At 38.9% G+C, this 14,489-nt stretch overlaps 1 protein-coding gene across 1 annotated transcript in view; it reads right to left on the bottom strand.

Annotated features, from left to right (window-relative positions):
- The window catches only part of ano2b (anoctamin 2b), a 53,783-nt gene extending 51,902 nt beyond the window's left edge, over positions 1–1,881 (bottom strand). The window contains exon 1 of the mRNA XM_066667523.1: positions 1,660–1,881. Coding sequence (XP_066523620.1) covers positions 1,660–1,761 — 102 coding nt within the window. The 5' untranslated portion in view covers positions 1,762–1,881. The remainder of the gene's footprint in view (positions 1–1,659) is intronic.
- Between the last annotated feature and the right edge of the window lie 12,608 nt (positions 1,882–14,489).

The raw sequence follows: 14,489 nt of genomic DNA, 5'->3' as shown, positions 1-14,489 counted from the left end.
TTTTCCTTCAAACATCAACAGTCAGTAGAGCATTCTGGGATTCTGTCGGAACCTCACGATGTTCCAAAATTAATCTTACAAATGCCAGGTTTGCTCAAAACAAGACAGTTACTCGTATCTTCACAACATCACTGTCTAATGAAAAACGTATCTTCATTTTTTGTCAATTTTTTTATTTACCACATGAACACAGCAGCAGTTCTTCACATTGACATCTGTCAAATTGGTAAAGAACTTTAAGATCAAGGGATTTGTAAACATTCACACTCACACATCTCTAAAACCAAAACAGTTCTTTATGGAACCAAACGTGGTTCTGCTATGGCATCGCTCAAAGAAACCTTTTTAGCACCTTTATTTTTAAGAGCGTGAATGAACCTATAGAAATGCTCCAAAATTACTAAAAATTACTAAAAATTACTAAAATCTTTTTTTCATTAAATTCCATTGATAGTAAAATGGATGTTTCCTTTTCCCGTAAAGTTGCTATTTTGGAGATTTGGTGTTTTTCATTGGACTGTGACGATAAACTGCTGTCATTTAAAATATTTTAAAACTAGCCTTAAACACACTTCCTCTGCTCAGAAAAACATGCTCCAAATTAGTGTCTGAGCTACTGAAACATCACAACATAACGAGGTCAAATTTATAGACACCGCTTTTCCTGAAAATAACCCGCAGCCATTAGTGTTTCCTGAGGTTCATTTCTAGTGGAAGATCTTATTATTAAAGTCAACGTCAAACACCACCCTTGGTCAGAAAAAAAACAGGGACTGGAGTTTATCTCTTTTGTCTTAGAACTAAAAGAACTCTAAAGAACTCTAAAAGGTCTCCTAACGAAACACTGCATACATCTCTTCTGCAAAAAAGAAGAAAAAAAAACAGCCACCCACAAGGGTCAAGAAAAAAAAACTACCAATTTTATTTATAAACAGTCACTAATGTTCTCTAGAATTCAATTCAATTCAAGCATCTCAATAATCAGAAGATGACCTTATGAATATCTCTTTTGCTCCAAGAACAAGAGCCACTAGCTTGGTCTGGAAGTAAACTTCTGAATCTTGTAAAAACATTTAAATATATGAAAGCTGAACTTATAAACAACATTTTTGCTCTAAAAGCCACAGTTACTATTTGTTTATTTGTCTTCATTCTTCTAGATATTTATTAATCAAAAGTGCACCTCACAGGCACCTCTCCAGCTCAAAAACCCCCATAGTCACTAACATTCCCCATAATTACATTTAGTCAAATTGTCTTAATATTCAGAAATCAAATTACGCTCAACAAAAAACAGCCACTTTCGCTTATTGTTATCAAAATATTTTTTTCAAAATGATTAAAATATTTAAAACTAAACGACACCACTTTTGTTGAAAAAGCTATAAATTCTTTCTACTAGTTCCTTTTATTAATAGAAAGAATTAGAAGTTTTTTGAAAGGATTAGTAGCTTTAGGTCTCCATTTTCAGACTTAATGGACATCTGGGTCTCGTTCTCGTTCTGGAGACACTGATATAATTCGTTTGAATCCTCAGGTTGAGATCAGCATACGCCAAGGCAGCATTAAACGGAATGCTTTGTCGCCATAACAGAAAGAGTCAACAGAAACAGTGGTATTCCTCAAGGGAGGAATGAGAGCCATTAAGCCAGTACCCACCTCATTGTCCCGCTCCATCTCCAAACCAGCCTCCCTCAGGTTGGCCTCAAACTCCTCGCGGATCAACAGCTTCTCGCCCTCGGCCGGGTCGGTGGGACCCATGTCCAGCACCACCTCGGCGTGCTCTTCCTTCACCCCCTCAGGCTCCTTGCTGCCCACTCTGGGGAAGCTGCCATTGGAGATGACGGAGAGCCGGTGCTGCCCGGGAGAGTCGTGCACCGAGGAGGGTCTCCGGTACTGGTAAACCAGCACATAGTCCACTTTCCTCTTCCCGTCGGCAAAGTACAAGCCTTTGCCCGGCTCGTGCCCTGCGTCCATGAAGTTGTTGACCACCTGTGACGGCACCGAGGGGGAAACACAATGAAGAGACAGGAGCAGCTCTCACCACTTTCCCTGCATATCAAATTCACATTGAGAGGAGGGGGAGAGCATGACAGCCAGGGATGTAGGTCAGAATATTGCTTCTTAATTTGGCTGCTCTCAATACACTTAAATATAGAACCAAAGACGAGGACAGCAGCAATTCTAATTTCCAAGGATGAAGACACCTGCTGGCTCAAGTTCACCTACTACAGACCCCTCAACTAACCACACAGAGAAAAAGCAGCTGAGTTAAACCACAAACAGAGCAGTGGGGTCACAGGTGGCTCAACATCTCTAGAAAAGCACCACATGTTGATATGTGTCTTAGCATTCACACCTTAACCTCATGAGCACTTCTTTTCTCTGTTGGGATTCTCTGTTGAAATCAACCTATATTCCAAAGGCAACCCCTTTTCGCAGCAACATGAAACATGTTCGAAACATAATGTCCAATATACATTAATATTCAAATGTCAGACTCATTAAAAATTAACGTCAGCTACCCATGTTTTGGAGGGACTGTGCTCAATATTCAAAAGTTAATGTTTATTTGGTTTTTAAAAAAAATGACATACGTCTTGCCTATTGGAACTGCATTCTAACTGAAAAATGACATCTAAAAAGCCTCAGTGTTTCAAAGTAGACCTGCTTGGTTTTAAAATAAAAAAAGCCACTAGTTGCTTCTGTAAATGCACCATACGAAAATAACAAATCTGAGCTCTATTAATATTCCAAAGTCAAGCACAATGAAGAGCTGTTTGGCTCAAAAACATGGCTTTCTGGGATTGCGTCCAGGATAAAATCTCAAAAACCTTATGAACACTTCTAAAAACCCACAACTGCTAGTGCTTTCTGAAGTCTTTTGTTTTTAGTATTCCAGGGACTGTTCTATCAGCTACTAGTGCTTACTGGAATGGCATCTTTGAGAAGCACATTAATATTTGGAAGCCTATTTCTCATTACACCTAAATATAGAACCAAAGAAAGGAGACTGTGGTACTTTTCATTCTAAGGGTATGTTCAGCAAACACTGGAAACTGAATTTACGAGAATTAAAGGTGGTTGAATAAAATCCATCACATCCACACTGTTGTCACCCAGTGTAAAAAAGGAAATGTCAGAATGCCTGTGCTGAGGTGATATGATATATACGCTGGTGTTTGCCATTAATATGGAACCAAATGTGCAGCTATAAATCAACTAAATTACAGTGTGTACTTCACATCATGTAACATACCCCTTTAAAACATAATGTGATATCCATTAAAATCCTAGGATAGAGTAAATAAAGCAGTGTACTCACAGGCAGCTTGTCATCCCTGGAAGAGTGCAGCATGCTGGAGCTCTTTAAGAGAAGCCAGAGGGAGAGAGGGGGAGAGAGAGAGAGATTGAGTTGAAAGCGTGGCACGAGCGAGTGCTTCATTCAGAGCATGTTCACACCGCAGTCACCTCGCGCTCAACGCAGCCGGCCATCCTCATCCTCAGAAGCCTCATGAACCGCGCGGCGCGAGCCGTCCCTCCGCCTGCGTGCTGCCGCGTTTTCTGCGTCGCGCGCGCTCCGCTCTGGCAGCCTGTTGACTAGGAGCGCGCGCACCTACACGTCTCCATAGAAACCCGTGATTCGTCACTCGCTAATTGCAGGAGTCGGGGAGACACCTGTGCGCGCGGAGCGACCACGTATAGGCCGCGCGCCACTACTACACCACACACGCTCCAGTCGTGTGCACAAGTTTGGAGACCCCTCCACCCACCCCACATACCACATTTTGTTGATGCTCTAGAAGACTAGTGAACATTCTCGACAGATGAAATTACAGATATAAGTTTATAGCAGAAATATAGATTAACTCCAGTGATAATAAGTTATTTACCTTACTGACTGAGTGGTGTTGTTTATACATTAGAAGACAGGTCATGAGCCAAATAAGCAGTCAAAGCCATTGCTGAGCATTTTCACCTTAACGTTCCAGTGTTCCAATTAAAGTACCTAACATACAGATTCAGACAGCCTGAGTTTCTTACATCATAAAAATAAGGAACCAGTCTCTAAAGCTCATGGGGGGAGGCTTGACCTGCAGGCATGCGGTAAGTGGATATAGAGGAAGGACTAATTGCATATCCATGAGTACTAAATTAATGTGAAGGCATTTTAAGGCATTACTGGATTTTTTGTTTTTGTAAATAACTTTTGTAAATAACAAAACATGCCATTTCCTTTTCCAACACCTTGTTATTTTATATTTTGAAAATGTAATAGTTTAAATATGTAAACATGCCTTTTTTTTACACTTAGTCCAACTCAACCGTGGCTCTGAACACACATACACTAGCGCACTTGGGGCTGTTAGGACACATGCGCGCCCAGCTGTGAATGTTGAGGGAGGAGACAGCACTGTTCCTTCACTCCCCTGCCCCCAGTTATTCCTATCAGTGAAGAAAATTGTACCCGCAACTTTCCACCACCAAGCCCATTAGGCTAACAGTCTCAAATGGTTAAATCCATTTATATAGCAAATTAATAAATAAAAGATTATATGTTTCCCCAGTTACCCTATTTGTAAACCAGCTGACCACATATGGGGTCATGACTCTAGGGTTGGGAAACTCTATACTAATGGATGCACTTCTAATAGGTTTACAATTTCTGACTTACTATGTATAATGTCTCTAAAAGCTCATCACAGAAAGCTGTTACATGAACGGTTTAGGGATGAACCTGAGACACTGAGGTCACTAAGCTTGTTTATAGAAGAGTTTTATTTTCAGATTAACAAAAACCTTCCTCATTCTGGGAGAGAGGAAATTGTGAAAACATAATTTTGTATATTAGGTTTTCCCTGGAACTTCAAACGAGGCTGCATTTCTACACCAGAAATTATTATAATAAAATTTTAAATACAGAGATGAAGTCTGCCAGCCTGGCACACAGCTAGAAAATGACCTGACACAGCCTTGGCAGAATTACATGGATAACACCATTAATCTATTCTAGGCACCTACTAATACTTACTACTGAATGAGTCCTCTTAATTCTGCCTAAAGTTTGTGTCAGGTAAAGCGAGGAAAACAAGTATTCAGACACTTTGTTTTTGTTATTAAATACAGTATTTTATGTGGAAGTATGATAGATATTTGACATTGTATTGGGCAGCACAAAAGGTAGTGTCTATGTCACACAGCCTCATGGTGTTGCTTTTTTTGTTCATAATTTTACAATTAATTTAATAAGGAATTTATTAAACACAGTGTGGCATTCTGCTACAGAGTCTTTTTTTTTACTTGAAGACTGATAAAACTTGGGGCACTTCAATTGTGTGATTAGAATTGCCCTGCCCAGTCCATGAAGAAACACAAGGTGCTTAAATTTAACTCAGCATGCTCCACAAGTTTCAGGTGATTAAAACTCACTCTGCCCACTCTGTGAGCTACCATGGGCTGATTAAATCTCACTCTGCCCACTCTGTGAGCTACCATGGGCTGATTAAATCTCACTCTGTCCACTCTGTGAGCTACCATGGGCTGATTAAATCTCACTCTGCCCACTCTGTGAGCTACCATGGGCTGATTAAATCTCATTCTGCCCACTCTGTGAGCTACCATGGCCTGATTAAATCTCACTCTGCCCACTCTGTGAGCTACCATGGGCTGATTAAATCTCACTCTGCCCACTCCACAAGACAGAGCAAGCTTCCTCAGGGAATTAAAACTACTATATATGCTCTGTGAGCTATGGTCCAACTCAGCAACTAACTGTGGTTCAATTTACCCTCATTCAAAACAACAACCTCCTGACCCTCTGCACTTTATAGTCAGTTTTTGTGTAAATTTACATTGAAAGGTTTGAAAAATGTGTGAGTGAATACTTGTTCCTCTTAACTTGTTGCTCCTGGCTCCTCCTCAACATTTGTACAGTGTCCTTTATTTTGACATGATCTTTTCAATACTGTTGCTCAGGTACTTTATGAAAAGTTAATGAACACCCTTAGGCCAGTTCATGTTCTTAAAAAAGCCAGAGAAAAGCATGTGGAGCTGTACTCACAGAGCGGCTCCGGTCTTCAATAAAGGTGAAAGGGTCATCAAAGGTGTAGGTGACTGGATCGAAGCCCATCCCTGAAAGTTCCCTTGCGATGCTGTAGAGTCGGTCGCTGTGGATGGAGGAGGACTCACTTGTGGCCATCGTTATTTTCACCTGATCAACAGCGTTGTACCAGGCTTCCACTGTGGGCGGGAGGAGATTTAACAGTCTTTATCAATTATAAATCCTCATTATAGCATTATGCTATTAAATTAAATATACTAATATAATATTATTGGATAAAACAAAACTTTTTATTATTTTACATTTTAGTTGTTTGGTCTACCCCTGGTACAGTCATGTCAAAAGACTGAAATCCAATGGTCAAATTAAATGATTTTCTAGCCGAAAATAAGTTAAAATATGACCCACAGAGACCTCACTTTAAAAATAATGGGATTTGACCAGCAGGTGTAAGATATTTTTGAAATATTCCTAGCTGAAAAAAATCCCACTCCTACATTTACCAATTCTGCCACTTCCCCAAAACACATCAATGTACATTGCCTGACTACAGCTGAAGGAGTCCACCACAGTGTGCACTGGAGAAAGGAGGGCAATACATTGCTTTATACTTGTCTTTTTATTCTTTTTAATGTTTTTGCAGTGCATGAGCACATTTTTCCAAGTTTTGATTGATTACTATTGGGATATAAAGAGTTTATTAAATTATAAGTGTGCACAGTTAATGAGCAATTCAGGACCATGGACAGATGCCTGTAAAAAAATGTAATTGAAAGCAAAATGGCTGAGCAAAAATTCCAAAAAGATGCAAGTAAATGTTTTATGTTCCAGTGTGCTCTCACAACCAAGGGGCCACTGATGTTACATTTACAAACAGTTTGAAAAGTAAATAAGGTAAAAGACATTTTCAACACAAGCAAAGTGCACATTAGAGAACCTGTGAGCATATAAGGTAACGTAAAAAGGTAAAATCTCTCCACAACATTTCTTAACAGTAGTCTTCTTGTCACAGCCAGTATAACAACACTGAGTAATATAGAGCTTATTCATTCATTCATCATCTGTAACCGTTTATCCAATTCAGGGTCACAGTGGGTCTATGCCTATGCAGAATCACTGGGCACAAGGCAGGAACACACCCTGGAGGGGGCACCAGTCCTTCACTGGGTGACACACACTCACCCGTTCACTCACACACTCACACCTATGGAGACTTTTTGAGTCGCCAATCCACCTACCCACCTATCCCACCTATGTTTTTGGACCGTGGGAGGAAACCGGTGAAGGAAACCGACACGGAGAACACACCAAACTTCTCACAGACAGTCACCTGGAGAGGGACTTGAACCCACAACCTCTAGGTCTCTGAAGCTGTGTAATATAGAGCTTATTTTGACATTAATATAAATGAAGCATCCTTTTTCACATGTCATCCATTATAGATTATGAAACATAGATTACATTTCAGTTGTGTCCCTCAACCTCCACTCAACCCTGGAATGTTAACCCATTCACTTTTAAGAAATATCTGTAATATCCCACAATTCTCGCAGTTCACCAGGATGAACAGCTGATTTTCCAAAAGATTGTGGAAAGAAGAAATGTTCATATTTTCACCATTTTCTTTCTGTAGTCATATTGTGATGCTGACTAATGGGCTCATTGGAAGTTATAAATTCAAAGTAAATAGTTAATTACATTATTAAAATTTACATTGATATATTTATTATATATTTTGTAAATCTGAAGATATTAGAAATTCCTTCATGTCTTCACTGTTTGGCAAAGCTGTTAATTATCAATACATTTTGTGCATTATTAAAGCTATGCTAAAAAGCTGAACCTCAGTACTTATGTCAGTAACTGCCAGCAAAGAAACCATTAAAAGTATAAGGTCTTGTTCCTGAGAGAGAATATACTGAATGGTGAAAAGCAGATTTCAAATTAAGATACATACATAAGTTAGTAAGTTAGTTATGAGTCAAGAGTTCAAAGTCTAAAAAAGTGGGCACCCCAGTTATGGACTCACCCACTATTTCTCTACTGTAATATATTGTCCAATAGTTGTCCTCTTCAATCCATCAACTTATTGAAAATTGGCATTGCTCCTGAAGTGCACTCCCCTCATCACTAGCAGCAACGTAATGACGTAAAGTAAAGGACAACAGCTCCAGCCATGCGAAGACAAATAAACCCACACTATAAGGATTATCATAACCCCACCAACTGTGTTTATTTCAGCCAGGAGAGACATTCACTCACCACTTTTTGATCTGGACCTGCTCTCAGCCATGTCACAGTCGAAATGTAACGGCAAACGGTTCTTGGGGCGCTTGGGTGCAGTCAGGTAGCGGAATCCTCTCCTGGCTTTGTCCAGGCTTACTTTGCAGACGGTGGTGGCAGTTAATACCATGCCGGCTCGAGAGGAGGCTTAGGGTCAGGCCAAACTTTGACTAATTGCCAGTGCCTTCTGTCTTGGTTTAATGCACAGAGTCTACAACCCATGCCAGTCCTGATTTGACTTCAGCTTGGTGGAAATGAGCTTAAAGTAGAAGCTTCATTCTAAATAAATGTCCTTTTAAGCTCCCAATTTCTAAACAAATAAGTTAAAAAAAATGACAAAGACTAGTGAGTGCCAGAGTAAATCTGTCCAAAGGTGAGGCTAGACACTGAATGTTCTGAAAGCCCCACACCAAGCCATAGTGTCTTATTACACCGGGGCTGTTAAATATCTTGATTATTAAATATTAATGTGGCCCGTACCTGCCTTTCGAAGAACCCTCCACCTGTCTTCAAGGAAGTCAACAATGTGGTAGACTTTATTAGGCCCCTACTGTGTGACCGGCATATGTGCACTGTGGCTTTAGACTGAATGAAGTCAGCCTGGCTAATCAGCATGATGCTGCACACTGAGAACATTAGAGGTCCAGTGAAAGATGAACAGCAAACCTTTACAGTTGAATTTACGGTAGTGACTTAGAACTGAGAACTGAGAAACACTAGGCACTATGTACACCCCCTACATGTTACAAACAAGATTCCCAAGGTGTTTTTCTGGACCATGCACAGAACTCTAACAGCCCCTGCATGAACCACATCATGGTTAACATAGTTGAAATAATATTGAAGTTACTCATAAGAGCTGTGTGTAACTCAAGCCTATGGCAGTTTTCCATACAAGTTGCATTTTTTGTTTCACAAAATATTTTCTATTTAATTTTTGTCTCATCTGCATTTTTGGGCAGCCAGCCCATTGTTCTAGAAACACCAGGAGCTTATTTGCATTTTCTCCTTTAGAATATCATCACTGTCCAAAGAGAAACGTGTATCTCCAGGGGAAGGAAAAAAGCTTCTTAACTTTCAGTGGAAGTCAATATAAAACTATTTGATTTCACATCATTTTGGAGCATTTCTATTCGTCCATTTATCATGAAATGTTCACAAAAGCTGAAGGACAGAGCTGTGTTCAACTGATGTATAAAACTCAAAATCCACAAAAATGGATATACATTTCTGAGGAAAGCAGCGTTTTCAAGTTTTATTGCATTAATCAAAACTTGAACATTTTTCTCTCCTTGATTGTTATGGGATTTCAGAGGCTTCATTTTAGTGATTTTAGTTTGAGGTCTTAGGTGGTCCATCTATTAAGCATTGTTTGATTTGTCAATTTATTTCCTTCTTTTTGTGTTCATTCCTTTTCCAGTCTTCTCCTTAAAATCTTACACAAGTGATTTGTCAAAAAATCCTGAAAAAAAACAACAACAACAAAAACACATGTAGGTCATGCATATTTTCTAATGATTTTCCTCGCCTCCCATAGAAATCTCACAGCTTGGGCATGAACCCCAGCTTGGTTTACATGGTTTAAGCAACGGCAGTCTCTAAGCTCCTTATGTGTTGTTTTCTAGCCTGTAGTAATATACAACCTATAGAAGATAAGAGCTGAATGATTTGAGTTATCTTACGTTGGTGATACAGCCCAGCAGCTTTATGCATTCAGGACATGATAGTGGAGTGGTATGGATAGTGGTGAACTGAAAGTTACTCCATTCTGAGGCTCTGAAAATAAATAGGCATAAAGCACTCACCCACACAGCTCGGCAGCTGCTCTCGATTTGGTTGATTTCCCCTTTGGAAACAAGAAGGCAAAATATGTCAAATTTTTAACTCTTCAAAAGCAGGGCTGTTAAATGGATCTTCAGCGTACCATTCAGGCTCAATTCAGGGTTATGCCACACGTCTCAATATAGGCTCAACTCCATAAGGTGGGGTGATGCAAGTATAGTGGATAAATACTACTACCCAAAAAAGGCCTGGATGGTATATATGACTTGCTTTGCATATTTAACGTCAACAGCCTTCAGGCTAAGGATTGAACCAATTCAGAAGGCCAGAAATAATAAACAAAGCCTTAGGTAACACATCATTATTAAATAACTCACAATGCAATAAGGAAGCCCAGCATTTAAATAAAGCAATGTCGTGTACTGTGCAAGTCAGAGTCTGGATATTTCAGTAATATAATAAGGTCCACATGTATGAGAAAATGAAACGTCTTTCTGAAACACAATAAATAAAACAGACAAATCTTAGACCTGGTAGACATTCAAACACTAGCCTTCAGAGAAACAGGAAACGTAGTTCAGTTCTTCTGGTGTCCTCGATACAATGGACTCTTAATAGAGTTCTAATAACTAGAACTATAAAATTCAACCAACTTCTATGACTGAACTTTGGAGGTGTGAAAAAAACTCATATTTTGTATCATTTATTTTATATTTCTTCTGAAACTGAAGGCACAAAATAAAATCAATTTAATGAGTTAATTCAGTGTGTGTTTCTTTAATCTGGCAGGATAAAGGCTCCATCACTGCTATTCTGATCTCAGCACTGCAGAAAGTGCACTATGTAACTTCTGGAGGAGGATAAAAGAACATCCCTCTTCCCTCCCACCTCCTGATTGATTACAGTAAAGTGCTGTTAAAATGAATTACACTAGGGGGAGCCACAGGAGTCAGTAAACCATATCTTAGCAAATGTTCCTTGTAGAAAATGTGTTGTTATTTTTAATGTATGATCAGTTTAATGTTTTGTTTTCTCTTTACAAATTTAACAAGACTGGGGGCTGTTCAGGTTTCCCCTGTTAAGTCCAATATATTGAGCCAAGTAAAACGTGTCCAGCAGGAAAGAGCAGGGATTAGACAGTCCTCAACCTTGGGTTTATCTAACCTAGCTAACTCAAATCCTAACTCAATACCCCCAGGGGTATTGTCACTTCTGCACAAAAATGTTTCCAAAACGTCTCCACACTTCAGATGCTTGCAGTTTACCTTAAAGAAGGTGTTTTGAGAATATCACTGGCTCCCTCAGGTGGACAGAATATGAAAGTGTTAGGTTCTCATCAGTGAGAAGAAACTGAAACACCCAAAGAAAGCCTTCACTGACACAGGAAGAACTCAGCAAAGTCTTCACAGAGATGGGAATACAAAACATACAATTACAAATTATATATATGCAATGCTGGCAGCAAGAGTTATTTTGTGGCAAATTTGGAACATACTTCATAAAATACAGTCATTCATGTCAAATCAAGTAAAGCAGCATCATATTCCCACATCATTGAATAGGAATATGCATGTTTTTCCACAAATATAAACCTCGTCTTTAATCAATTGTGTTGTTTTCCACCAACATGGCAACCGAACACTAAAATGGAGGATCACATTTAACAGTGCTTTCTTGTTTGTCAGTAGAGAAAATAACAAGAAGTTTGGGATAAAAAAAAGAAATCACTTTATTTACACAAGCTAAGTAATCTTTAAAAAATTATATGAGAGATTTTCAAATAAAACTTAATTTAATATTTTTATTTAAACATGAAATTAGGAAGAAAGCCACAACTATCAATGATTTCGCTAAGAGTGTGTGTATGTGTAATATTCCAGAAATGATTTGTTAAATAGGAATTGGCCATCAAAAAGGAGCAGAAAATAAAGTACTTTAAGCGTTTTGCAAACAAAGAGCAATATGTTAATGACTGTAATTATTATTTTTGTCTCTTGTTTTTTATTATTTTATTAATTATTTATAAACTTAATATTTAAACTTAATTTTGTTCCCAAAACCACCTATTAGCGAGGAATCCCCGAAGTAACATACCTTGGGTTGAAAGAAATGGGTGGAAAATTGCCAGGTATTCTCAAAAATAATAACAATATAATAACAATATAACACACAATATTAAGTATAACCACACTTTGTCTTTATTACAGCTAATTTGTGCATACTTGCTTATAGCTTTTCAAATAAATCAGAAAGGTTACATTTCCATATCCATATTTTCAGTCCTAGAAGATTGTTCTATAAAACCTTGAAATAAATCAAGTGTCTCTGACCTCTGTGTGGTGCTGTATTTTATATATTAAAAAAATAAAAACATTGAAGAGGTGAGAATTAGGGAGACCAGTGTCACAGCCCAGAAACTAACATGTGAATTCTTTCAGAATTTCCCCATTTTCCTCCACACTGTGGTGATCCTCAAGAATCTCATGGCCTCACAAGACACTGGGACACTTTCTGAAAGGTGGCATTGTGTCAGACACTAAGAGCTGCCAGACTGAACCTTGCCTTGTTTGGAGAGAAACACAGGCTTTTTCATCAGCATCATTATAGTGGTTTAGCAGCGGTTGGCTGGCGAAATTCTGTTGAGCTTCCAAACAGAAATTAGTTAAAAGGTTTCTATTTCCAGCCCAGTGTCATGAACTATATTAGATATGATGTAGAAAATGATTTTGGATGTTCAGGAGATGAATTAAAGATACAGTCATATCTTTGAGGAGTTACAAGGCCCAAGTAAATCAGGTAAGGCCACAGTTTTCAACAGTTTTGAACAGTGCCACACCACCTCTTGTGACCTGCTTTAAGCATTGGTTTGACTTGATGTGTTTTAAGGAGAGCATTTTACATCAAACCACTTGAAATGGCTTAGTTTACATATTAACCATTTGATTAATGCAAACCTGTAAATTATTAATTCAATCACTCATTATCTGTAACCGCTTATCCAGAACTGGGTTGCGGTGAGTCCTGGAACCACTGGGCACAAGGCAGGAACACCTTTGTATACTTTTGAGTCACCAATCCACTACCAACATGTGTTTTTGGAGCATGGGAGGACACCAGAACACCCGGAGGAAACCCCTGTGCACATGGGAGAACAGGACTGTGTGTCACAGTGACACTACCTGTTACACAACCATGCCGCACTCATATGTAAATGAACCAAAGGAATTTCCATTTAAAAGCAGTTATATTTGCACTGAAGGTGTGTTTGGTTCAGTCACCCTGAACAAGCACTGATGCAAGCACTAACATCCACATCAGAATGTTATAACTTGCACACACACACACACACACACACACACACACACACAAAACCCCTTAGATTTTTTTTCTGTAAACGGTTTATCGTATTTTGGGTCACGGTGAGTCCAGAGCCTTCCTGGAATCATTGGGTGCAAGGCAGGAACATATACTGGTGGGGCTCCAGTCCATAACAGGGCATCACACACACATATGGACTATAAAATCTGTAACTCCTGGAGTAAACCCACAAAGACACAAGGTAAACACACAAAGAACCCTGGAGCTGTGTGACAGTGACACTACCAGTTGTGGCACCGTGCAACCTCCATACATTAAAATTACCTCTTTGTTCCTACAGTCATTGTCCATTTTATCAGCTCCTTTTATGTTATCGGGGCACTTTTATTTTTGCAGTGGTAGACTGTAAGCCATGTGTTGCTCTTATTATCTTAGTTTAATATAGTTTCAATACAATATGTCCCTTTACTTCATAACACAAGTAAAACATCACTATTGTTTGCCCAGGTCTCAATACTTCCAGTTCCATATTAAATGCTGAAGCAATTACAATCTAGTGGCTATGGCTGCTGATGCATTTAAGGTGGAACCTGATGTTTCAAACCAAACCTGCAAACTAAGCAACTGAATTAAGCTTTATATCACAGAGAGTTAGTAGCAGGTAATTATGTATGATTGTGGAAATCTTTTGAAGGCTTATGATGACCTAAATTTAACTATGTTAACCTTCAGAAGCACTTCTCTGAAACCACTGCCGACTGAAGTGCTCTTGAAGGGTCGCCACGTTTTGTGAAGGAAGCTTTTAAGCACTATGCCCTGTAACTCAGTTACAAGGGGCAGTGATTTGAAAGTTGACCTTATTTAGTCAACATTGTTGTAAGGAAAATCCAAGTAGTTTAGTTTCTCTATAGTAAGGCATTTCACCTTAAACCACTCAGAATAAATTGTTTACAGAGCAGCAATTGGTTTATAAAAATATTCAGCAGCAAAATCAAATTAATTCCAATTTTCATGCTAAACAGAACATATTATAAGGCATAGGAGT

Source organism: Hoplias malabaricus, chromosome 4, assembly GCF_029633855.1.
Source record: "Hoplias malabaricus isolate fHopMal1 chromosome 4, fHopMal1.hap1, whole genome shotgun sequence".
Classification (NCBI taxonomy): domain Eukaryota; kingdom Metazoa; phylum Chordata; class Actinopteri; order Characiformes; family Erythrinidae; genus Hoplias; species Hoplias malabaricus.
The sequence above is the reverse complement of the archived record's forward strand: the minus strand, read 5'-3'. Positions and strand labels throughout refer to the sequence as shown.